Source organism: Aethalodelphis obliquidens, unplaced genomic scaffold (assembly GCF_003676395.1).
Source record: "Aethalodelphis obliquidens isolate GAN/ISIS:26980383/991018 unplaced genomic scaffold, ASM367639v1 scaffold53, whole genome shotgun sequence".
Classification (NCBI taxonomy): Eukaryota; Metazoa; Chordata; class Mammalia; order Artiodactyla; family Delphinidae; genus Aethalodelphis; species Aethalodelphis obliquidens.
Window position 1 is genome coordinate 1,593,812 of NW_020837997.1, and position 23,466 is coordinate 1,617,277.

At 55.3% G+C, this 23,466-nt stretch overlaps 2 protein-coding genes across 5 annotated transcripts in view; one reads left to right on the top strand and one right to left on the bottom strand.

The window, feature by feature from the left end:
• Positions 1-180, top strand: part of CUNH19orf44 (chromosome unknown C19orf44 homolog) — a 24,832-nt gene extending 24,652 nt beyond the window's left edge. Inside the window, exon 9 of the mRNA XM_027084567.1 lies at positions 73-180. The gene's annotated coding sequence lies outside the window, so the exon portion shown is untranslated. The remainder of the gene's footprint in view (positions 1-72) is intronic.
• Positions 1-19,329, bottom strand: part of CHERP (calcium homeostasis endoplasmic reticulum protein) — a 21,553-nt gene extending 2,224 nt beyond the window's left edge. The window contains exons 1-15 of one of the 4 annotated variants that reach the window (XM_027084563.1): positions 19,201-19,329; positions 18,718-18,891; positions 14,567-14,751; positions 13,334-13,471; positions 12,922-13,073; positions 11,241-11,385; positions 11,042-11,131; positions 9,489-9,822; positions 6,573-6,748; positions 4,332-4,767; positions 2,801-3,039; positions 1,648-1,781; positions 884-970; positions 339-482; positions 136-252 (exon numbers count right to left, since the gene is read on the bottom strand). In XM_027084563.1, coding sequence (XP_026940364.1) covers positions 136-252; positions 339-482; positions 884-970; positions 1,648-1,781; positions 2,801-3,039; positions 4,332-4,767; positions 6,573-6,748; positions 9,489-9,822; positions 11,042-11,131; positions 11,241-11,385; positions 12,922-13,073; positions 13,334-13,471; positions 14,567-14,751; positions 18,718-18,891; positions 19,201-19,225 — 2,576 coding nt within the window. In that variant the 5' untranslated portion in view covers positions 19,226-19,329. The remainder of the gene's footprint in view (positions 1-135; positions 253-338; positions 483-883; positions 971-1,647; positions 1,782-2,800; positions 3,040-4,331; positions 4,768-6,572; positions 6,749-9,488; positions 9,823-11,041; positions 11,132-11,240; positions 11,386-12,921; positions 13,074-13,333; positions 13,472-14,566; positions 14,752-18,717; positions 18,892-19,200) is intronic. The other 3 variants (XM_027084560.1, XM_027084561.1, XM_027084562.1) reach the window with 3 other exon arrangements.
• Between the last annotated feature and the right edge of the window lie 4,137 nt (positions 19,330-23,466).

Here is a 23,466-nt window from a genome sequence, read left to right on the forward strand (position 1 = left end):
GGGCCCCGAGGTGCTGCCTTGGCGCGGGCCACCGCCAGCGCGTCTTCTAACAACACGTTTCAACATTCACAGCAAAGCATCAGAGGGTTCCAGCGCTACCAGAGGTCATTCTGACAGTTAAGACAGAAATCTTACGGCGGGGTGGGGCTCCTGGACCGCGACCGACGTCTCCTTCCCGGGGAATAGGACTTGGACCGAGAGCGCGAGCGGGTCCGGGAGCGGCTTTGTGAGGAGCGTGATCGGCTGCGGCTCCTGCGGGGCCAGGGGAGAGGAGGCGGGTCAGCGCAGCTGCTGAGGAGCCTCAGGCCTTGCATCCCGAGAGGCGGGGCCCTGCCTACCTGGATCTGGAGCGGGAGTAGGAACGGGAGCAGGAACGAGACCTTGACCTTGAATAGGAGCCGGAAGACTTGGAGGACCTCGAGTTGGAGCGGGAGGAGGAGCGCCCTCGGCTTTTGGATCTGCTCCGAGACCTTGAGGGTCCGCTGCGGGGACAGGCCTGGTGAGCTGGAGCCCCTCCATGGACTGCGCCCAGCCCGCCCCAACCCCCAACTCTAAAAGACCCCTGATGTGCCCAGTCCAGGTGCAGACACACCCTTTCACATCAGGGTTGAATACAGACAATGGCAAGCTTCTCTCTCGTACTGGTGTTTTAACTTCGGCCTTGTGGGAAACAGCTCCTGGTGGCTCACAGCACCTTTATCGTAGGGTGCCAGGCCCACGACCCCGGCAGAGGCCAGAGCTGACCCCCCTTTGCCTGTGCCGGGCACGACACCACAGCTCGCCACAGGCAAAGGCAGGGCTTGCTCCCAGCTGACCTAGGACGAGATGCACTGCGGAGGCCTGACCTCCACACAGGTGGTGGGGTGGGCGTGTGCGCTCTTACCTGTTCCTCTTCTCCTGGCCTTTCCTCCGCCGGGCCCGCATTTTCGCTCGGAAGAACTCATAGAGGCCGTTCTGCTCCCAGCCTTCACTGTAAGACATGGGCGTCCCCTGTATGAACGCAAGCCTCTCTCCCACAGGGAACTTGTGAAAAAGTCACCAGGAATAAGCCCTACCCGACAGGCCTTCCCTGTTTCACTCAGGATGCTGAGCAAGGCCCAGCACAGAAAGCACTCGGGTGGTCATTGCCACAGGGCTGCCCCTTCTCAGAGGAGCGACCAGGCCCAGAGGCCAGGCCGCCCGCTGGGAGGTGGAGAGGCTGGACTGCACTCCCAGCGCTTCGTGGCTCCCACGCCTTTCCACGCTGGGCTTTCTCCAAATAGCTGAAGAGGGTCTCAGGGTTATTGTAACTGGGGACGAGGAACTCTTGATTTGTAGGTGGATAGGCCCGTGGCCCCAAACAGGGCAGAGGCGATTTTAACTGAAGCGAGGAGGCCGCTGGAGGAGGGGATCCCGAGGTAAGCTCTTGTCCTGATATCGCTAACGTGGTGAAAGCCTTTTATTTATGGCACACATCACGCAAGCTGGGGGAGAAACGGCATCTCCTAACCACACTTTCTCACCTGGGCCTCACACCGCCCTGGGTGGAAGGTGCGACAGTTCGGAGTCTTTCTTGTGAAGCAAACTGAGGAAGACGGGCCAGGAGAGGGGACAGGGGCCTCCCCTCCCATCACCAGCCCCAGCGCCTGGTCTCCCGCAGCCCCGTACCTGTTCCTGGGTCTGTCGTGTGAGGGAGGGCTGTAGAAGGCCTCCACTGCCGCCAACAGCCTCTCACTGGGTGGCATGGGGGGTGGGAGGCGGATGTCTTTAGGATCCAAAGGCTTGTACTCGTGGTCTTCCAGCTGCAGCAGAGAACACAGCTGTCACTGCTCCCTGCTGGAGCCCATCCAGGGAACTGCGGGGGCTGGGGGAGTCGGGGAGCCGGAGAGCTGGAGAGCCGGGGGCAGGACGCAGTTGCCCTGCGCATCAGAGTGCCTCATCCGGCCCTTCCTGGGAAACCCCACCCTCCTGGAGGGTTTGGCCACACCAGTACTTCAATTCCTAAATGGGGTGGTTGAGGGCTCCATGGAAGTCGATAGAAGCTACAGAATTCTCTCTACAAAAATGCAGAGGAGACGTGGCCTCCAAGCTCAGGTGAAGGAAAGACCCCTGTTAATTCACCGACACGCCGTGGATCCCAGACACCCTCCCCTGCCAACCACCGCCCTGTGCCCAGGCGCCTACCCCAGGGGCCCTGCTATGTGCCCCTTTCTCTGCCCCAGCTCCTACCCCGAGGGCAGCCCCGCTGGCCCCTCTGCCTCCCCTTGCTGCCCCAGTGTGACCTGTCTCAGCTTCCAGTATGCTAATGTCTCAGAGGGGCCGGGGAGTGGCAGTGACCAGTACAGCCAGCATGACCCTCAGAGCGCCCTGAGCCCCAGCCCTGGCTCCCTTCTGACCCCCTCTCCTGCCTTGCTCACCTTGCTCAGCTGGAGACCACCCCTTTTCTGAGAAATCCCTGTCATCAGCCCCTGGGCAAGGTGGCTTCCAAAGGCCAGGACCAAGAGGACCTGCACCTCACGCCCAGCCCAGCCCACTCTGAGCAGCTACCAAACTTGCAGCCCCAGGAGGGAGGCTCGGAGGAAGCAGAGGGGGACACGGGCCTTGCTCGCAGCCACATGTGAGCACGCGAGGCGGTGCTGCTGGCTCAGGCACATCCTCTCTGACTACTTGTCAGGCTCGCTGGGGTGCGGGAAATGAGAGGGGCAGGGGCCCTGGGAAGCAGTGTTTTGTAGCCAATCGGGAAATGGGTTCCACCTGTGAACTTTCCACGTGGAGACCGAGCATTCAAGGCTAAGCTTGGCATTCAACTCTGCAACATTACCTTCACAAGGGGGGCCATCAGCCCGGCAGGGAGATCGAAGTAGGGCACGTTGGGGACCAGGCTGGGGTCGTCGTGGTTGATGTGGGGAGGGCCCTGTCGCCGCATATGAGGGGGCTGCCCGTTGAAGCCGTGGGGAGGAGGGCCGAAGTCAGGGTGCTGGGGCCCACCCCAAGGTGGGTGCTCGTTGATCCCAGGGTGAGGCATGCGGTGGCCAGGATGGTGGTGAGGGGGTCCCATCTCTGCAAAACAGAAACTTGACTCAGGCCTACCGCAAAGTCGAGAGCTGGGCAACGCCAACAGCCCGGTCGAGATCTCCAGGGTAATAAGCGCCAGTGGAAAGGGGCTCAGAGTGGGGCAAGGACACCCACACCCACTTCCTGGGCAGCCCTGCCCAGCACCAACCCTCCGGCTGCTTCATTCACTGCTCAGGGCCACACAGCAACGGGGGAGGAGCCGGGGCTCAGAGTGGCCTGTCCTGCACCCATAGCAGCACCTGACAGACCTCACGGGTGAAAGAAGGAACCACAAGGGAAATCACATAACCTTCAAACAGCCATGTTATGAGCCAAACCGTGTCCCCTGCAAATTCACCCCCAGTACCTCAGAACGTGACTGCATTTGGGAATGGAGCCTGTAATGAGATGACTACTTTAGATGAGGTCCTATGAGTGGGCCCTGATCCAATACTGACTGATGTCTTTCTAAGAAAAGGAGATTAAGAGACAAACACACACAGAGAAGACCACGGGAAGACACAGGGAGAGGACAGCCATCTACAAGCCACGGGGAGAGGCCTCAGTAGAAACCAACCCCGCTGACACCTTAATCTCGGACCTCCAGCCTCCAAAACTAACTGTCAGAGAAGAATTCCCTGTTGTTGGAGGCACCCAGTCCATGGGACTCTGTTGCAGCAGCCCCAAGACACTCTCTCCAAGCTCAATTTACAGCCAAGAATGGATTTGAGGATAAAGATTGAAGAGTAGGAGAGTTGAAATGAAATTTTTTAGTAAACACAAGATCGAGAAAACTAAAGATTCTTCAAAAAGAAAACAGAACACCTGACGAAAACAGCAAGACGAGGAGCAGGGAATGGCACAAGGGCTGCCGGGCCTGGACTCAGTGGCTCGCTCACTACCTGTCTGTCCACCGTGGGAACTAGGGAGTTCCTTTTCCTTTCAGAACCCCATCGTCCTTCCTCTTTTGCGAGATACAGGGCCTCACACCTCAATAGCTGGCCTGGTGCCTTGGCGGTGCCCACACCAGGGTTGCCGGTCTGCCCTCCTCTCCCCACCTTCCTGAGGGACTGAGCTGGGCTCCTCTGGCCCTCCTCCTGTCACCCTGGCTCAGGGCACACCAGGCCACACGGCAGGACCGCCAGCAGTGCCACCAGCCCGCTCAGAAGGCCGGTCCGTCAGGCGCCTCTTCCAGGCCCTGCCGGCGAGTGATCTGACCTTCTCAGGGATCACAAGGCAGGAGAGGGACGTGATCCCTGGCCCGAGGACGGTGCCCCCGAGGGCGACCTTGCACTCACCGGCTTGGAAGTCCCCCTGAGGGTAGTCAAAGCGGTGAGGGTAGGGCGGCCGCTCGAAGGGGTGCCGAGGGGGGAAGTCGTCCTGCATGAAGCGGGGCGGGAAGCGGTTGAAGTTGTGTGGGTGTGGCGGCTGGCTGAACTGCGGGTGCTGCTGGTGGGGCGGGAAGGGCCCGCGGAAGTGTGGCGGCCGCTGCATGCGGAAGGGCGGCTCCCGCTGGCCCCCGCCCCAGGGTGGCTGCTCGTGCTGGCTGTTCCAGGGGCCCTCGAACTGGTTGTTCCAGTTGGGGTCGGGCTGACTGTTCCAGGGGGCGTCGCGCTGGCCATTCCAGCCAGGGTCCCCACGCTGCTCGCCCCACATTCCCTCGTGGCTGTTGTTCCAGGGCGGGCAGTGGGGCGGCCCGCCCTGGTGGTGTGGGTAGGGGGGCTGCTCAGGAGGCTGCAAGGCAAAGAGCAGACGTGAGACCCAGCCTGCACTGGGCACGCGGGGCACCCAGCAGACACCTGCCGACCTCAGTCTCCGGCGGTGGAGGTGGCCCGGCCCCAAGCACAGCATCCCCCGGAGCTGCAGGCCTACAGCCTGGCTGGGCGCTGCCACCTTCACTCTGACGCGTGCAGAGGATGCTGTGGTGCCTGCCCGTCCCCCAGGCCCAGACTCTCAAGTGCTGTACCTGCACCTGGGCTGGGGAGCACCCCCTGACCCCATGCCTGATAGAAGCTGGGGGATGAACAACAGCCCACGAGCCCCTCAGTGGGACAGTGCAGGGGTGCGGCCCCACCACTCCCAGGGCACAGAGGCTGAGCCGCAGGGCCCACGGCAGAGCCCGCCCTGACGACACCCTGTCCCTGCCTGTTCTCCCTTCCCTGTCACTTCTCTTCCCTATGCTGCCTCCTGGGGTCACCTGCCCTCTCACACCCTTATCTCAGAGTCTGCTGTGTTTCCAGGAAATGGCTTTCTGTAAGTTGAAGACCATAAGCCCTGGAGCTTGCCCAGCTGCTGCTTTGAAGACTTAAAGAGCCAGGACTGCAACCCAAACTCAGGGCCAGGGTGGCCTGTGCCTGGATGAGGCTGCCCAGAGGGCCTCCTCTAGGGTCAGGGCTGGGTGGCTCCACTGACCCCAAGCACAGGGAGGCCGGCCCCGGCCGCCACACCCTCAGGTTTTCAAGAGAAGCCAAGAAGGCAGATTTTCAATATGGCAGCTATTTCAATATGTAAGACACCACGTGGGCAGCCCAGGCTGTGGTTTCCTATTGTGGACTGTGGGTGCACTGCTGGCCTTCAGTGGGGGAGCCCCACTGTTGTGAGCCTAACCTGCCGGTCCCCAAAAAGACTGAGCCGGGAGGCACTAGGGGCATCTGTTTCCACACCAACGGAAGGAGGGAAGTGCCCCCGCATGAGAGGGCACCCAACACTGCAGGGCTCACAGCAGGCACCCAGAGGCGGGAGCTGTCTTTGTGGGGATGCCCCGTCTTTTGTGATGTTAAATCTCTTGTCCGGAAGCTGAGGGTGGGCTGGGGGGACTCACAGCCATGACACTGCACTTGCCAGCCCAGAACTGTCTCCCTTACGCCCCCTCCACACAGGGTCAACCAGGAGGGCCACGTCTACCATGCCTGGTCGAGAGGCAAGTGGACACCCAGAGCTAGACCGGATTGCTCTACCCAGGTCCAGTGGCCAGAGAGCAAGCTGCGGGGTGTTTTCCAGTCATGTTATGCTGGATGAGAATGACCCCTGCCCTGGCCTAGAAGTTTCTGACTCCAAGGAACCTGGAGGGAGAGAAGAATGGACCAGCACCCCAGTCCCACAAAATGCTGCTAGCCTGGTATTTCTGACCTTTCCTTTCCTTACGAAAGCACCATGTTCTTTCTAGGGTGATGAGATGTTGACACTGCTGGTCAAACGAGTTAAAAAGGGAAGGAAACAAATCGCCTTGCTGTACTTCATGGTGTGAAACTTCTCAGCATTCACAGGAAAATGGGGACCTGTGTTACAGAGAAGCCCAGAAAACCAAACCTCCCGGGAAGGATGTAAAGGCCCAACTTTCTTCCCAGCTCAGTTCCCATACTTCGGGGAGACTATCACCTTCTTGCCACCCCCCTAAACCCCAGGCCCTGCTGCAGAACCTCGTTGCCCAGGGAGCCCTAAAAGCCCATCAACCCGCATAGCAGCCATCACCCACCTGCCTGCCGTCCAGTTGAACCCAAGTGTGCCCCCCCGACCCTGCAACAAGTTCTAAGAGATACCTGCTGTTGGCCCCAAGGAGCAACGGGGTGAGGCTGGTCAAACCACGGGGGCTTGTTAGGTGGGATCTGGTCATGGGGCCCAGGGCCCCGGGGGCCGGTGGCAGCAGGGTCCTGGACCCCTCCTGAGGCGTCGTACTCGGAAGAGCCGGGTATCTGGATAGGAGGCTTGTTGTCATCTAGAACCAGGCAAAAAAGCACTCAGAGCAGGTGGCAGCAGGAGGCCCCAACCGAAATGATCTTCAGCAAGCACCCAGGGCCAACCCAGGCTGGGCTTACTGCCCACTAAACCCTTGCTTCTTGACCCCACTGAAAACTGCCATTGCCTCCGGGAAGGCAACACGAAGAGAGGCCTGACCTTGGCCAGGAAACACCCCTCACTCCTTTGAACGCTTTACAATAAGTATCCTACTTATTGATCGATAAGCCATATTGATTTTACTTTGCTCAATAATTTTTATCAATTAAAATTTTTATTTGATTTTTGGCCGCGCTGGGTCTTTGTTGCTACGCGCAGGCTTTCTCTAGTTGCAGCGAGCGGGGGCTACTCTTCGTTGCGGTGCGCGGGCTTCTCATTGTGGTGGCTTCGCTTGTTGCGGAGCACGGGCTCTAGGCGCATGGGCTTCAGTAGTTGTGGCACACGGGTTCAGTAGTTGTGGCACACGGGTTCAGCAGTTGTGGCACACGGGTTTAGTAGTTGTGGCTTGAAGGCTCTAGAGTGCAGGCTCAGTAGTTGTGGCGCACGGGCTTAGTTGCTACACGGCACGTGGGATCTTCCCAGACCAGGGCTCGAACCCGTGTGCCCTGCATTGACAGGTGGATTCTTAACCACTGCGCCACCAGGGAAGCCCCCATCATCTCTTTATTAAGTAAGTACCCTTTTTGCATGTAGTTGAAAGATTTCTTCCCATCTGATGTTAGATTTTCTGGTATTAAACCATCCTTATATATTCCTGAGACATATCCTATTTGGTCATGACACATCTTTTAAATACTTTGCTAGATTTCACCTGCTAAGACTTCACTGGGTTGGCCAAGAAATGCCTTCAGTTTTTAAGTAAAAATAAAAGACACGTTTTTCATTTTCATCAAGAACTTTATTTTTTTTTAATTAATTTATTTATTTTTGGTGGTGTTGGGTCTTCGTTTCTGTGCAAGGGCTTTCTGTAGGTGTGGTGCGCAGGCCTCTCACTGTCGTGGCCTCTCCTCTTGCGGAGCACAGGCTCCAGAAACGCAGGCTCAGTAGTTGTGGCTCACGGGCCCAGCTGCTCCGCAGCATGTGGGATCCTCCCAGATCAGGGCTCAAACCCGTGTCCCCTGCATTGGCAGGCAGACTCGACCAATACGCCACCAGGGAAGCCCCAAGACCTTTACTGAACAATGTATTGACCCTTTTGTTCCACTACCTCCTGCCATTTTTCAGGCAACTTCGTAATTCCATCTTCCCAAAACTTTTTATCTTTTTGAGCAAAGGACTGTTCCAGGTGCCTTTTACAGTGTTCCAGGGAATTGAAAATTTTTCCATTAAGAGAATTTTGTAAAGACCAAAATAAATGGAAATCCGAAGGTGCAACATCTGGTGAATACAGCGGATGAATCAGAACTTCCCAGCCAAGCTATTAACAGTTTTTGGCTAGTCATCAAAGAAGCATGCAGTCTTGTGTTATCCTGATGGAAGATCATGCATTTTCTGTTGACTAACTCTGGACGCTTTTCGTCGAGTGCTGCTTTCATTTGGTCTAACTGGGAGCAGTACTTGTTGGAATTAATCGTTTGGTTTTCCGAAGAAGCTCATAATAGAGGACTCCCTTCCAATCCCACCATATACACAATGTCACCTTCTTTGAATGAAGACCGGCCTTTGGTGTGGTTGGTGGTGGTTCATTTCACTTGCCCCACAATCTCTTCCTTTCCACACTATTGTACAGTATCTACTTTTCATTGCCCGTCACATGCTTTAAGAACGGAACGTTTTCATTATGTTTAAGTAGAGAATTGCATGCAGAAATACGGTCAAGAAGGTTTTTTCACTTAACTTATGTAGAACCCAAACATCAAAGCGATTAACATAACCAAGTTAGTGCAAATGATTTTCAACGCTTGATTTGGATGTTCTGAGTATGCTGGCTATCTCCCGCGTGGTATAACGTTGATTGTTCTCAATTAATGTCTTAATCTGATCTTTATCAACTTCAACTGGTCTACCCGATGGTGGAGCACCGTCCAGCGAGATATCTCCAGCACGAAATTTCGCAAACTACCTTTGACACGTTTTGATCAGTCACAGCACCTTCTCTATACACTGCAGAAATCTTTTTTTGCATTTCGGTTGTGTTTTTACCTTTCTTGAAATGATAAACTGTAATATGTCGAAAATGTTGCTTTTTTTTTTTTTTTCTATCTTCAGTATTAAACGGGCTACACAAAAATTCACCAATTTTGATGTCTTTTTTAAAATGCACGCTGATATGACAGCTGTCACATATAATCTAACAAAATTGTTTTGAATGAAGTTAAAGACAACTAAGTGCTATCAGAGCCATCTTATGGAAAAAACTGAACGAACCGTTTGGCCAACCCAATATTTACTAATTCTTCATCTTTGCTCAGAAGTGACACTAGGTTACATTTTTCTTTCTTTCCCTGTCCATGTCCATCTGGTATCAGTTATCCTAGCCTCGAAAATTGACTTAGAGAGCTTTCCTCTCCATTCTCTGGGATGGTTTGTATAGGAGAACTGTCTCAGTTGTAAGGGCGTGGTTACACTTACCTGTGAAATTACCTGCCTGGTGCTTGTAAATAGATTAGAATCTGCTCCTCGGATTGGGCCTGAGACCACAGAACCAGACCCCTTCCTGGGGGAGGAGACTGCTTTCTGGAGGCTGCCTCCTGGGGGCAGGTGCTCAGGGAGCCACGTACCAGGCTGGGTGGTTGGCGGGATGGCCGGGGCAGGCGTGGGGGCGGGGGGCGGCGCAGGCGGCGGCGGCGTGGCCTTGACTTCAGCTTCCATTTGCGGCATCTGGATCTGCGGCTGCGGCTGCTGCTGCTGCTGCTGCTGCTGGGCCAGGCTGTTGACAAACTCCTCATGCTGTGTCTTGAGGGTCTGGATCTGCTGCTGGAAGGCCAGCTGCACTGGCTGGACCACCGAGGAGTACTCATTGATGAGGGTTGCCTGATGGAGAGCAGGGCAGCCGGCACTCAGGACATGAGACTCAAGGTCCGAGACCCTATGGAGCAGCACGGGGACAAATGCCTGGGGAGCACCCAGAAGGTTGGAGTGATGCTACGGGCAGCAAGGCCCAGGGACCCAGGGCAAGCAGGCGATTGTCACGTAAAACAATCAACTTGAGCTTGACAACCACAGAGCATCTCAATCTAGCCGGACTTGGTGACTTTTGGTGCTGGGCAGTTTAGAATTCCCTAACAATGCGAATAAGCAAGGACAGCCGTGCCCTGGAGTGCCACGCAGACATTAAAATCCCACCACTGACAAACGTCCTAGGACATGCTCACAGGTGGTACTTCTTACTCACTGTATGGCTTTGAGCAAGTCACAACCTCCCCGGAGCCTCAACTTCCTCACCTGTAAAATTGGACAATAACGGGACCTACCTCCGAGGACTCGGGGAAAATGCAGTGAAAGGAACTTGGGTGACTCAGTAACCATGAGCTGCTACCGCCAACTCAATAGGAGAAAAGCAGTGAATATCACTGTGGTATGGTGGTATGAGCCCATTTTTATTTGGTATGAGCCCATTTTTATTCATCAATTAAAAAAAGGGAGTAAAACTTAGAAAAAGTCTGAAATGTACTTTCCTCATTTGCCTTTCTGAGCATGAAAGCTTCTCCCCTGTAGGGAGGGTGGCAGTCAGGAGCATCACAGAGGAAACGGTCAACATATAGCTTCTCACATTCAACCAGACCTGTGCAGGAAGACATCTTCCGGCCTGGGAAAAGGGGGTGTGAACTGTGCCTTTCACCTAAGCAGCTGTAGATGGGATAGCAACGCCGGCACCACAGGAGAGGTGACCAAGGAGATCCGGCCCTCCTCTCCCTGCTCTGCGACCCCGACCTCTGAGCAGATGCCCCCTCAGAGAGAAGATGTGCACACGGGACACCGTGCACAACACGATGACTGTGGCAGCCTAGACTATGCCAGGGTTTCCTCATGCTCCCATCACACCTGGAGGACCAGAGCAAATGGGCCAAAGGCACCCTGAGAGCAGAGCCTAAAGCAGGTAACCTGGTCACAAGCTCACCAGGAAAAGTCTGGCGGGCTCGCCTGGGAGGGCTCACTGGCTGCTGTGGACGGGGTGGGGGCCCCCGAAGCTGCTCCTCAGACTCTGCCTCCCACCCCTCACCACCACCCCAGGGGCACGCCGGGGAGTCCAGCTGGGAAAATGCCACCAGGACTCTGAGGTCACCACCCTACTGGTGGTGCCCAGCTCCCAACTTCAGGGAGCAGCACACACCTGGTACTGGCCGAGCCCCAGGGCCGGGCTCTGTAACTGCTGGATGATGGAGTCGTCAAAGTAGCCGTTCTTCTCCCAGAGCTGCAGGAGCTGGACGTTGGGGAGGAGGGAAAGGCCATGTCAGGGGAAAAACGAGTGCCACCCCCCTAGCCCCTGCTCATCTCCCGCCCCCCCGCCCCCCGCCGGCTGCCCCTTGTACCCGGGCAATCTTCTGCTGCTTGTCCTCCTCCACGGCCAAGAAGCTAGTACAGTAGATGGGCACCACGACCTTCTGCAGGGCGGCCAGCAGCTCCCGGGCCTGCTTGCGCTGGCTGTGAGGGAGAGACCTTCCGCGCGTCAGGGCCCTGGGGCGGGACCCGGCCACGCGCCCGTTACCATCGCGGCTCCAGCCACAGCACCCTCTGCCTTCTTGGGACACGGGCCCCCAACCCGGCTGGGACAAGGGCTGGGCTCCCCACAAGATGGATGGACGGCAGTGGGAGGAGGGAAAGAACACAGCCTGGGACTTTCAGAGCAAGGCCTCTCACCCTGGTCCCCTTATCAGTAAGATAACCCTTCTCTCCCAGGGTGGCATAAGGATGGACAGACGCAGGCCTGTGAGAGCCCCAGCTGCCCACAAAGGCTGAGCTGGGGTTGCTGTAGGTATAGGGCCTTGTCCATGCAGCCTCACTCGGCACTGTCACCCCCTAGGCACGAGGAAACCTGAGCTGGGACCCCACCTTCCACGAGGCAGAGGGAGTGTGCGGGCTGCCAGATGCCTAGGAGCCTGAGGCCTGACAGGGTGAGGCGGCCTCTCGGGGGGCACGCCGCATAAATGAGCGTGGAGGGCCCGCAGCTGTACAATGAGGTGGCAGAGCCCAGGGAAGAAGGTGGGCAGCTAGAACCCCTCTCAGAGGCGAGCTCACCAGAGGGAGCTCAGAGAGGGCAGCAAGTGCCCGGGGCCGGGAAGCCAGGTTGGGAGAGGGAGGGCAGCCCAGGCAGGAGGACGGGGCGAGCCGCACTGGGCTTCCAGACAGTGAGGCTCAGGAAGCGGGTGGCTGGAGAAGTGCCAGAAACAGGGCTGTCTCTGCAGATCTGCCCTGAGTCAGCGGAGCGGCTGGCGGAGCAGGAGGCAGACAAGGTTCCGAACAGCTACTTATTTCCCAATGGCAGAGAAATAGGGGAAAGTGATGTAGGGAGCGCGGAGTGACACCGGAACCGCCCACATGGCACATGAAGCAGGGAGGGGCAGGGCCCGGCTGCACGTGGGCAGAAGGGGCAAGACCTGGGTCTGAGTCTGCTGCCCTCACAGGAGCTGTCCCCCAGCCAGCCAAATTCAAAGACAAATGTGGCAGCCAGTCTTCACAGCTACAGGCTAGCCTTACTAGCACCACGAGCTTTCCCCTGTCTCTGGCCTAGGCATCTTGTTTCTCGACTTAACCTTTGTCAAAAGGCACCGAAGAGGCCCTGTGGAAGTAAACACTGGCCTGGGCTTAGGGGGGGGGGGGGGGGGGGGGGGGGGGCAGAGGGTCAGCCAGGGGGACCCTATGGGAAGGTTCCTGAAGCAGAGCAGAGTCAGGTGACTGGGGTGTGCATAGGTCAGTGAAAGGGAGCTGGCAGCTGACAGAGACACTGAAAAACACCCAGAAACTGCCCTGAGAGCAGGGAGTGAGGGGACAGCGGCCCCAGGTGGGGCGAGGGGTCTGGGGTAGTGGCTGAGGTGGTGGGGGGTGCGGGTGGCTGTCCTCCCGATGGAGGGCTTGTGGCTCAGACCGACCCTCCCCCTGGGTCTTCGGAAGAGTGGTTCCCAGTCCCGGGACAGGCCAGGCTCTGGAGCGCAGAGCATCGGCCGGGAGAGGGAGAAGGAGCAGGAGGGAAGGCGGAGCTGGCAGGGCCCTCACCAGTGGTGCAGCACATCATTGATCAAGTAGATGAGGTGCAGCCGCAGCTCGAAGTGCGCCCCATCGGCCGTGATGCGGTTCCGGAGGTGGCCCGCCATCAGCTCGCAGTGAGGTGGGGACTTGGCGTTGCTGAACATCCAGTTCTTCCCAGCCTGCAACAGCCAGGGTGGTGGGTGAGTGGGGCTGGCCTTCTCCAGGCCAAAGTGTGTACAGACGCCCGGGAATGTCGGACGGCCTCTGCCTGCCTTCCACCTTTCTTGGTGGGGGAGCCCACGGAAGTGCTCATGAGGGAAGGGGATGCGGAGACGGGGTGCCCCTAGAGCAGCCCTGGCCCAGACTGGCTGCAGGAGCTCCCACCTAGTCAGGAGCACCAGGTTCTGGGAGCACGCCCCCAGCCCCACCCCGCCCTCACCGAGATGGCATCTTTGGTGCAGGTGTCGATGATGGGCTGCAACAGGTTGTCAAACTCGTTCATGTCCAGCTGGGTCTCCTCCAGGAGCTTCTGCATCTGCTGTTCCACCGCGTGGGCCACGGCTGCTGTCACCTGCTCCTAAAAGGCCAAGTGGGACCGAGACTGTGTGAGGAGGAACCTTGGCCCAGGCCCAGCCAGGCTGGCCCATCAGTGTCCTGCCCCCAACACTCACGCCCAAAGCCTGAGACACGCATCTATAAGTCATGGCTGTAACACGCAGAGCAGGCAGAGGATAAAGCCAGACAAGATACAGGGGGATACAATGTCTCCCCGGAGATGACAGACAGAAAGATTAAGACCCAGAGGAACAAGGAACCTCTGCACATCAATTCACCAAAAAAAGAAAGAAAAATGAGTGGCAGGTGTGAACACGGTATGGCGAGGACAAATATAAACAGTCACCAGTCAAGTAAAAGCAGAACAACCTCACTAGCAACCAGGGAGTCCGAAATTAAAACATGACGCCAGACTTCTGCCCGTTAGGTTAGCAAACTGAGATATGGCTGAGACCCGGTGCTGCTGGGGGGACAGGCAGTCAGCCCAGGGCTGGCTGAAGCCAGACTGCCCAGTCTGTGACGAGCTCCGTATGGAAACTGAGGGTAAGCATTCTGGAGCGTTTTGTTTTCAATAATACAACCGTAACTTACGTCTTGATCCAGTACTAAAATTGGGGCTGGCGTTTCAGATATCTTTTCATCCATCTTATGTTTCTGGCAACTTATCCTATTGTATTTGGCCAAAGTACCAGACTGTGATGGATTGGGACAAAAGGGTCCTTCCCCACAACAGCTTGGGGTGACCTAACTAGCAGGAGCTGGTGCCAGTGGCACCAGAGGCCACCTGGATTCTCTGTCACACAATTTCCAATGTGCAGTCTCACTTGTCACATCCACTCCAGCACAACGGGTGTGTGGGTATCAAAGCTCGTGCAGTGACCTCACTGGGATGAGAAGCAACCTCCGTGTCCAGCATCGGGGTCAAGCTAAACACAACATGGGCGGTGGCAGCACTGGAGGGATAATGACTGTCAGGCGCCGAGCCCTGGACAACGGGACATCCCCGTCCTCAGCGCTGACACCGAATATTAGCGTCAATGTACAGATACAAAAACTGAGGCACAGAGGGTGAACTCAGGTCAAGAGGGGCGGGGGAGGGGGAGGGGCCGGCCCGTACCTGTCTGAGGGCCAGCAGGTGCTGCTCCTGCTGCTGCAGGTTCCACTGGCTCTGCTGGATGAGCTCGTCCATGGATGGGGTGCCCTGCGCTGGCGGGATGGGCGCCGCGGGGGCCAGCGGGGGCTGTGGCAGCGGTGGCAGGGCCGTGGCCGCTTCCAGCTCTGGGGCCTGCTGCTTGCAGATGACTGGCAGGAGAGGAGGAGAGGTGGCCCCTGTGAGGAGGTGGCTGGGGTCCAGGTATCCCCTTGGCCGCCTCTTGGGCAGCTCTGAGCCCCGGGGGCTCCCCTCCCTATACTCGCCACCCAGAAGAGGGACCCCTGCGACGTGCCGCCGCCATGCGTGCCCTGTATCATGGGGCCTAGCCCTGGACCCCTTCTGCCTTCCTGCTCGTCCTCTCCTCGGAGACCTTTGGGACTGTCATCTCACCAGTCGTTAGCCAACACCGTCCAGCCTTGCCCACTGTCCTTCGGCCCAGAGGAAGCCTGAGCCCACCCCCTCCACCTTCTCCACACCTTGCCTGGGCCTGAAGCAACAGCCCCTCCCCGAGGGAGTCTCTCAACCCCCAGCAACCTCCGCAGCTATTTCTAACGCCTGCTGTTCCCCAGTCTACTCTCCCCGTTCAAGACAGCAAAGCCACCGGACCTCTGGATGGCGACCAGCAAACCCACGCACCTGCGGCCCTACGGCAGCACCCGACACATGCTGTGGCCCCCCTACACCCCACCCTTTGCCTTCCTTCCACTGACTCTACTCCTCTGCATTCAAGGGTCAATCCATATTGAGGCGACGTGGGATGCCCTATCCTGCTAGCAGGAGATTGCATTGGGCAGGTGCAGGCCCCAAACCTCGCCAGATGAGACGGGAGGGGAGGACTTGGGGGAAGGGTCCCTGGACAAGATGGCCTCCCCCTCTGCATTTGGGCCTCGGCTGGTCTGAGCGTGACCACGCTCTGCTGGAGCCCTTCTGAGTCCCACTCTAAGGGGGCCCAGCCTTTGGACAGAGCCATAAAAGGACGGTGGGGTGCAGGGTGTCATCCAGGGCCCACCATTGCTTAGGTCTGAGGCAGGCCTTCACCAAAGGCACCTTATGGGACCACCCCCACCCCCTGACTTGCGCTCTGGATCCTACCCTCCCAGAGACGCTGCTTCAGGAAATGTGTCCTCTCGCTCTCCTTCCTTCATTTTCTCTCTTTACTAACTCTGCCCCAGCAACATCTAAACACACCCAAGTCTTTGATCTTCAAAAGCTCCCTCTTCATCCATGCCCCGCTCTCGACAATTTTACAACCAAGATTCATCTTCAATTCTTCATCTCCCCTTTATCTCAACCCACGGAGGTCTGGCTCCGCCTACCCACCCCACCCCCAAAGCCACTGCGGTCATCCCCACTCAGCCTGATAGCCCCGTCTCAGCTCCTTGTCTCACGTGGCCGGTGTGGCCATCCCCTTGGCCCCTTCTTCCTCTATCCGACCCTCACATACTGAGATGCCCGGTCTGAGAATTAAGCCCCCTCCTCTGAGCAAGCCCCTAGGGGAACATGACATCTTCCTGTGGCTGCAGTTATAAAGTGTACTCTATGACCCCTAAATCTATCATCGCCATCCTGGATTCCTCAAGTTTTGGGTCTAATTACAGACCAAATAGCCACTGCTTTCCACAGGCACCTCAAACAGGCATGGGTTCCCTCTCACCCTGCGTTCCACCCCCTCCAAAGCTCCCCTTCTGACCCGTGGCTGGCACAGCTACGCCACGTACCCGAGCCAGAAGTGAGAAGGTTCATGCACCTTTCTCTCCCTTGCACTTCACACTAACAAGCTGCCCCACACAGTCAAGTCACCCTCCTAGATCACATGCCAATCTATCTGTGTCCCGCCATCACTGCCATGACTCTGCTGTCACCTGCATCAACCTGGGAACTGGTTTCCCTGCATCCAGTCCTGCCTCCCCTCTCCTTCTCTACTCTGCGGCTGTAGTGCCGCTGCTCAAAGTGTGGTTCAAAGGGCAGCCCCAGGTGACGCCAAGACTAGACAAGCACAGAAATGGCGAGGGAGTGTTTTGGCACTTTTACAGCAATTTGATGTTTCATGATGCATGTTTTTTTCCCCATTTTTTTCTTTTCTTGGTCATGCCACGTGACTTTCGGGATCTTAGCTCCCCGAGCAGGGATCGAACCTGGGCCCTGGCAGTGAAAGCGCCAAGTCCTAACCACTGGACCGCCAGGGAACTCCCATCATTGTTCACATTTTTATTGTACTTTGCCAAACTGTACTTTTTGCGACAGATCAGAAAAAAACAAAAAACAGTCCTTCACCAGAGTCTGTGAGGCGCCAACCTCAAGCGGTCCCAGGACTCAGTCTTCTCAAACCACCAGGGTGAAGGGCTGGCTACAGAGTGGCTAGCCCTGCTCCAGAACACAGTTCTGAAGCTTCCCCAAAGCTTCCAGAAATCCTAAGTCCTTGGTAAGCCAGCCCTCCCTGCTGTGCACCCTCACTTCTGGCCGCTCCAAGAATCCCTCCTTCTCTGGGCTTCAGGCACCCTGAGCTTTTGCCCCCCTCCTCCCAGCCCCTCCTAAGGCTCGTGCCTCCATCCCAACACTCCTGGCTCCTCAGTTTCCGTGTGTCTAACTCTGACATGGACTTTAATGGCAACGGAGATATTCTTACCTGCAAAAAGCATTTCCTGAGTCCTGATCTTCCCCTGCTAGAAACACCCCAACTTCCCCCCATTATGGCACCAAGTCCCAAGCAGCCCCCGAATTCTGACTTTCAGGGTGGGAGTGCTCCCCTCGCAGGGGAAGCAGCTCTCACCTCATGGTCACTCGAACCCAAACACCATCCTCCCCTGCCCAGTTATGCCACCGGCATCAATATCCAACTGGCGCTTCAGTTCACAGATTCTACCCCTTAACCCCACCTGTCCCCAAGCCCACTGCCTTTACTCAACTCGCCGACTCAATTCAGACTTTACCACCAACTGCCATCCCAGCCTCCACTCACGCTCCCTCCAGCCTGTTCTCCACGCAGGCCACACAAACCCGACCCACCTCTCCCTTGTTTCAACCTCCCTTGTGGCTTCCCACTGCCTACAGCAGAGGTTTTAAAGTTGACGTGCTGGGGCTAAGGAACGGTTGCTCCAGAAACACATAAATGGGTACATTTTGCCTAGGCAACCTGAAATCTTCCCCACCCTCATCTCAAACCTTAAACAGGCACCAGAAGAACCCCTGGATTAAGGAAGAAAACCCAAACTTCCCCCTGGAAACTTTCCCACTCCAGATCAACCCCCTCCCCCATCTACACACATCTACACTCCAGCTATGCTAGGCCTCTTATGACTCCTCTCCTGGCTCTCAAAACACACTGTGCTTGTTCAAGCCACTGTACTTTGCTATGTCTTACAAACTATCGATCACCTACTACCTGCTACCTATTAGGCACAACACTGACCCAAACAAGGTCTGGTTGGCCTCAGGGAGCTTGTAGTCCAGGGAGCATTCACCTTTCAATGTCCACCTACTTGGCAATCTGAAACACAACGTTATCTAGAAGCTAGAGATTTGCTACTGAACAATACAGATGTGAACTCAGGGACTATCTATCTGTTATTCAAAGACCAGCTAGGATAACTGACCTCATCTTAAATTCTCTTAATTTCAAGCCGGAACCTTGAAGCCCAAACCAGTGAACATAAACAGCTGCAAAGAACTAAAGCCCACAGGACAATTAGTTTTGATCTGGACTGCAACCATCTGAAATGCACAAAAACCTTGCTGGACCGACGGAGAGCCCGCAAAGGGGGCTGGACGGTACCTGCCAGGAGGGTCCCACCCAGTCCGGCTTCTATCACTTCCTCCCTGGAAAACACTGAAGCAGTCACTCTACTCGCTGATCTCAATCATCATGTTTGCAAAACAACAGAAATCCCTGATCCGGAGCCCAGAAGGAGAATCGATAACCTCGATCTCCATGACACTCGGGCCCTGCAGCCGCAGGGCTGTGGGAACAGCCGAAAGGATCGTGAAGGCCAAACTAACTCATTTTCACAGAGAAATAGCATGCGACCCAAAAGAAGGCGTTTTGTGGCAGAGCCCGAAATTGGAACCAGAGAAAGGATTCGTTCGAGAGGGCGCCCTGAGAGCTGGCGAGGACTCACGCTGCTGCTGCTCTAGAGCCAACTTGCACTTGTAGTAACTGTAGAACTCGCCTCCGAACAGAAACGAGAATTTCGGGTTATCCTTCTGCTTCTCCATAGTCATCTTTTCAAACTCGGGACCGTTCCGGGCCACGAACTGGGCCAGCTTGTCGATGACATTTCGGAGTTCCTGGTCTGGAAGACGGAGAAAAGGCCACGCGGAGCGTCAGCGAGGACCGCCCAAATCCGGGGGCCCTGGCTTCCCGGCCCGCGTCCGCGGGGCCGGGGTCCCTAGGGGTGGGCCCAGGAGCAGCCGCCCTTGTACGGGTCCCGATAGGGGCCAGAAGCGCTCCGGGAATGCGGGGATCCGCGGGAGAGGCCGCAGGCGAACCCGGGAGGCCGAGCCCCGCCCCCTCCTAGGCCCGGGGACCCCGAAAGGCGGGGCGGGTCAACAAGGGATTCCGGGGAGAGAGAAACGGCCCCCGAGCCCGGGCTGGGCCTCACCATCGGGCGGCAGCGGCATCTCCATGGCTCCGGCCGCGGGGAACGTCCTCCACCACCACTCGATCGCCCACCAGGGCCGTCTGCGGAAGCCGGCCGGAAGTGGCGCGAGGGAGCCTTTTACGGCTGGCCTCGCGGGCTGCTTCCGCCCGCCACTTACGGCCGTCGCCGGGAAACCCCGGAAGTGAGGGCACAAGGCGGGAGGGAAGAAGCCGCGCGAGGCCGGGCGCGCAGGAGGGGCTCAAGAAGTGTACGCGCAAGGGCTTTCTCGCGCATGTGCGGAGTGGGCTGTTGTCGTGCGATGCCTAGGAGCTGCTAGAACTGAGCGGACGGCTGTTAGCCGCGGCCGGGGCGTTTTCTCAGCTCAGCGTTGCAACCCGAAGGCTTGGCCGGCCTCGTTCTCCGCGGGACTAGGGAGCCTGGGGTGTTCCTGCCCCGGTCAAGGCCTGTTTCCTCCTCGCGGGGCGGCGGTAAGGAAAATACGAGGTGAGGTGCGTCTGGGCGGCTCCTGGGCCGCGACGCCTGTCACATGCTCCCGGGGCCGCCCGGAGGCAGAAGCAGAAACGGGAGGCTATGGGCTTGGCGGGGATGTAACTGAGCTTATTGAGGTTCAAAAGAGCCTCCCGCTCGATTTCTTTCCCTCGATCAAACGTTTTGATAAGGAAGACTTTAGGGCGAGCGGACCCCACCCGCACCCCCGCCGGCCTCAGACTGAGTGCGCCTCTTTGGGGCTCGTGTGGCTTCTGTGCAGTCATTCAAGCAGCGGGGAAGGAGTGAGCGTCCAGGACCTACGGGTGCTGGGCCTTCTACACTGCGCGTCCGGAGGGCAGGGCGCCATCCTGCAAGATGCATTTACGTTGCATCCAAAACGATGATGGTAAAGATAACGCATGCTAATTGTGGGGAAAATTAACAAGCCGCAGCAAACATTAGGGAAATGTAGACTGTGGACTTGCCCCGTAATGTGACTCTCGCCGTTAACATTAACACTTTAGTTGGCTATACCTCTGTATTTTATGAAAATATATATCTTTGTGTTTTAGATACATTTCTTTTTTGTTGCTACGTAACTTCTGACGCTTATGGATTGTCTCCTGTACGTCAGATATTGCCTTAGACCAGAGGCTGGCAAACGTTTTCTATAAAGGGCCAGATAGCAAATATTTTAGGCTCTTCTGGCCAAGAGCCAAAATTGAGGCTATTGTGTAGTGCTTATATAACCAAAGAGAAAAATGTCCAGAACACTTTTTATTGGTGGAATATAAAATATAGCAATTGAGTACAGTTTAAATAATTTAGGTCTAATGAGAAGAATGGAATGCTTTTCTGGGGATTCCAAGTCAGTCTTTCCTGTCATCAATTGATTGCAAATGTTCACCTGTAAAGACCATTCTTGGTTCACAAAAAGGCAGGTTGGGGCTTCCCTGGTGGTGCAGTGGTTGAGAGTCCGCCTGCCGATGCAGGGGACGCGGGTTCGTGCCCCGGTCCTGGAAGATCCCACATGCCGTGGAGCGGCTGGGCCCGTGAGCCATGGCCGCTGAGCCTGCGCGTCCGGAGCCTGTGCTCCGCAACGGGAGAGGCCACAACAGTGAGAGGCCCGCGTACCACAAAAAAACAACAAAAAAAGGCAGGTTGGATGTTGCTTGTGGATGAAACAATGAACAAGTCGGACCTAAGTTCTTGCTCTCATGAGCCCACGGTCTGGGTAGGCAGAGAGACCCATAGATCAGTAAACAAATATATCATCTCAAAGGTGTTATTGAGGAAAACAGAGGGTGCTAAGACCATGATAAGGGAGGAGGGTGGTGCCTACACTGATAGGGTTATCTGAGAAGGCCCTTGGGCGGTGAGGTTTGCACTGAGATCCCACTCCGGAACCAGCTATGTGAACAGTCCAGGCAGGGGGAATGTTCTGTTTAGTAAATGCTCAGTAATCTGGATAGTGTGATTTTTTCCATGCCAGTAAAGAACTGTATCAAGAAGCTTTAACTTCTGATCCACCACGGATAGATTTCAGAGATAGCACTCGTTTTTGTGAGTTGAAGATACACAGCACTTATGAGATTCTTAACGGGATCTGTGAACCAAAACACGTTACAAATCTGGTCATTTTTAATGACTGCATAGAACAATGTGGTGTGGATTTACCATAATTTTTTGAAGCCAGACACCATGGAGTCTCTTGAGTTGGTTCTACTTTTAAACCACTATTAAAAGTTTTAGTGTATACATAGATCTTGTGGTCAAAGGGTTTGCACTTTCAATGCTGACGTTGCTCAACTGTCCACCAGAAAGGTTGTACACCCATGACTACTGCTATCATACATTCATCTCATAGTGTTTAAAATGCCATTTGAGACTGGGTATGTAAGCATCACAAGGCCTCCCCCAGGCTCCTTTCAATGGGCCAAATCAGAATTCGTTGGTCAGGAGAAAGCAGTAGAGAGAGTTGCTAGAAGTAGAGGCTCCTGCAGACCGACATGGTCTCCAAGGACCTGGGAACAAAACTCTTAAGTAAGCAAGTAAAATGCACCCCCCTTGGTGAGGTGAACTTGCTGAGGGGCCCACCTAACAAGGAAAAAGGAAAGAATTTAAAACCCACACGCATACCCACTTCGGTCCTGCAAATGTGCTGTGAGGAATTTATCCTAGATTAGAAGCATGTGCAACATTGTGCGCTGCAAACTCATCCCATTAAAATAGTATTTAATGTGCAGCAGTAGGGGTTGGTTAATTGTAGCACATCTTATAATACCATGTACACAGAATCAAGGGATATTTAGTAACAAGGGAAATGTTTCTAGCATATTTTTTTAAAGCAGTTTACAAAATAATATGCACAGTATGCCAGTTTTGAAAAAAGTGCATATATCCTCTCCAGCGGCAACTGCTGTGTCCAGCTTCCTGTGTATCTTTTCAGAAATAAACTATTCACAAGCACCTTTATATATCTCAGCGATATATTTTGGAAGTTGTTCTTTATCCCATTCTTTTTGACATCTGTATAGTCTAGATAATTTTTTGGCTTTAATAATTTTTTTCTAACTTAAAAAATATATAGACTATAAAAATATATAGACCAGAAAAGTTGTTACTAAAAAAAGTAGGGGGTTGACTGAGGAAATCTAGGCCCATCTAGACCTATGGTCTCAGTAAAGCAAAGCTTGGTGTGACTGTCACCTCATCTGCAGTAACTGAATCCCATGTGATCAACTAGCTGAAGCCATGGCAGGAGGAATGTCCTGTGGGAACAGAGAAGGTGGTCCTGTCCTGTCCTAGACATGAGCATTCCTTGGGCCTGATCATGTGTCACCAAACGAACTTCTGGTCACAAAGGAGCTGCCCTGGGGAGAGAAAGGAGGAGTCCAGTGTCTGGGAGCAGACATCCCTGAGGAGGGGTTCGGGCTCTGGCATCTGAGCAATGAGGCTGTCCTTAAACCTGGCCCTGCCTGACTTATAAGGCAGTGACACCATCCCCAGCAGAGCCTCTTGAGGCCCTGCTGGAACCACAGCAGACAACTGCAAAGTGACTTGGGTCATCTGGACATCAGGGCTCCTTCAGGGTCTTACTTTAGCAGTGTGGCCGAGGCAACTGAATTGAAAGGATCCCCTTTGATTGCACCAGCTCCTCTTCGGAGTGTATGACAAACGTGAGGAAAAACAAAACCACTCACTTCATTGAGGCTGCTTTGCAGGGCAAAGGGCCCTGGGCTTGGAGTCAGACACTTGGGTTCCAGGCGTGTTCCATGGGCCAAGCCTGACTTTCTCTGTTGCCATTTCCCTCTGTAAAATAGGGCTAATACCTGCCTCTTGGGTCCTGATAGTTAAACAAGCATATATAATATAAAATGTGCAAATAAAATACTCTGTGAATTGAAAATGCAAGCCAAAACATTCCCATATGCCGCTTGAATAATTACCCTGTACTTCCTTTAGCATTTTCTGCCCCGCCTCCAACACAGCACTTGTGTGCTCCTTAGTCACACATCCATAAATTAAGCTGAGTGCTCTGAGGGTAGAAGGCTTACGTATCTGTTTCCTGTACTTGGCACAATATGGCAGTTTTGAAAAAAGTGCATATATCGTCTCCAGAGGCAACTGCTGTGTCCGGCTTCCTGTGTATCCTTTCAGAGATAAACTATTCACAAGCACCTTTATATATCTCAGCGATATATTTTGGTGCTCAGTAAATCACTGAACAAAAGGATTATGAATTAAAAGGATGTGGGCACTTGTTTTGGGAGAAACTCCTACCCATCAACTGTGATT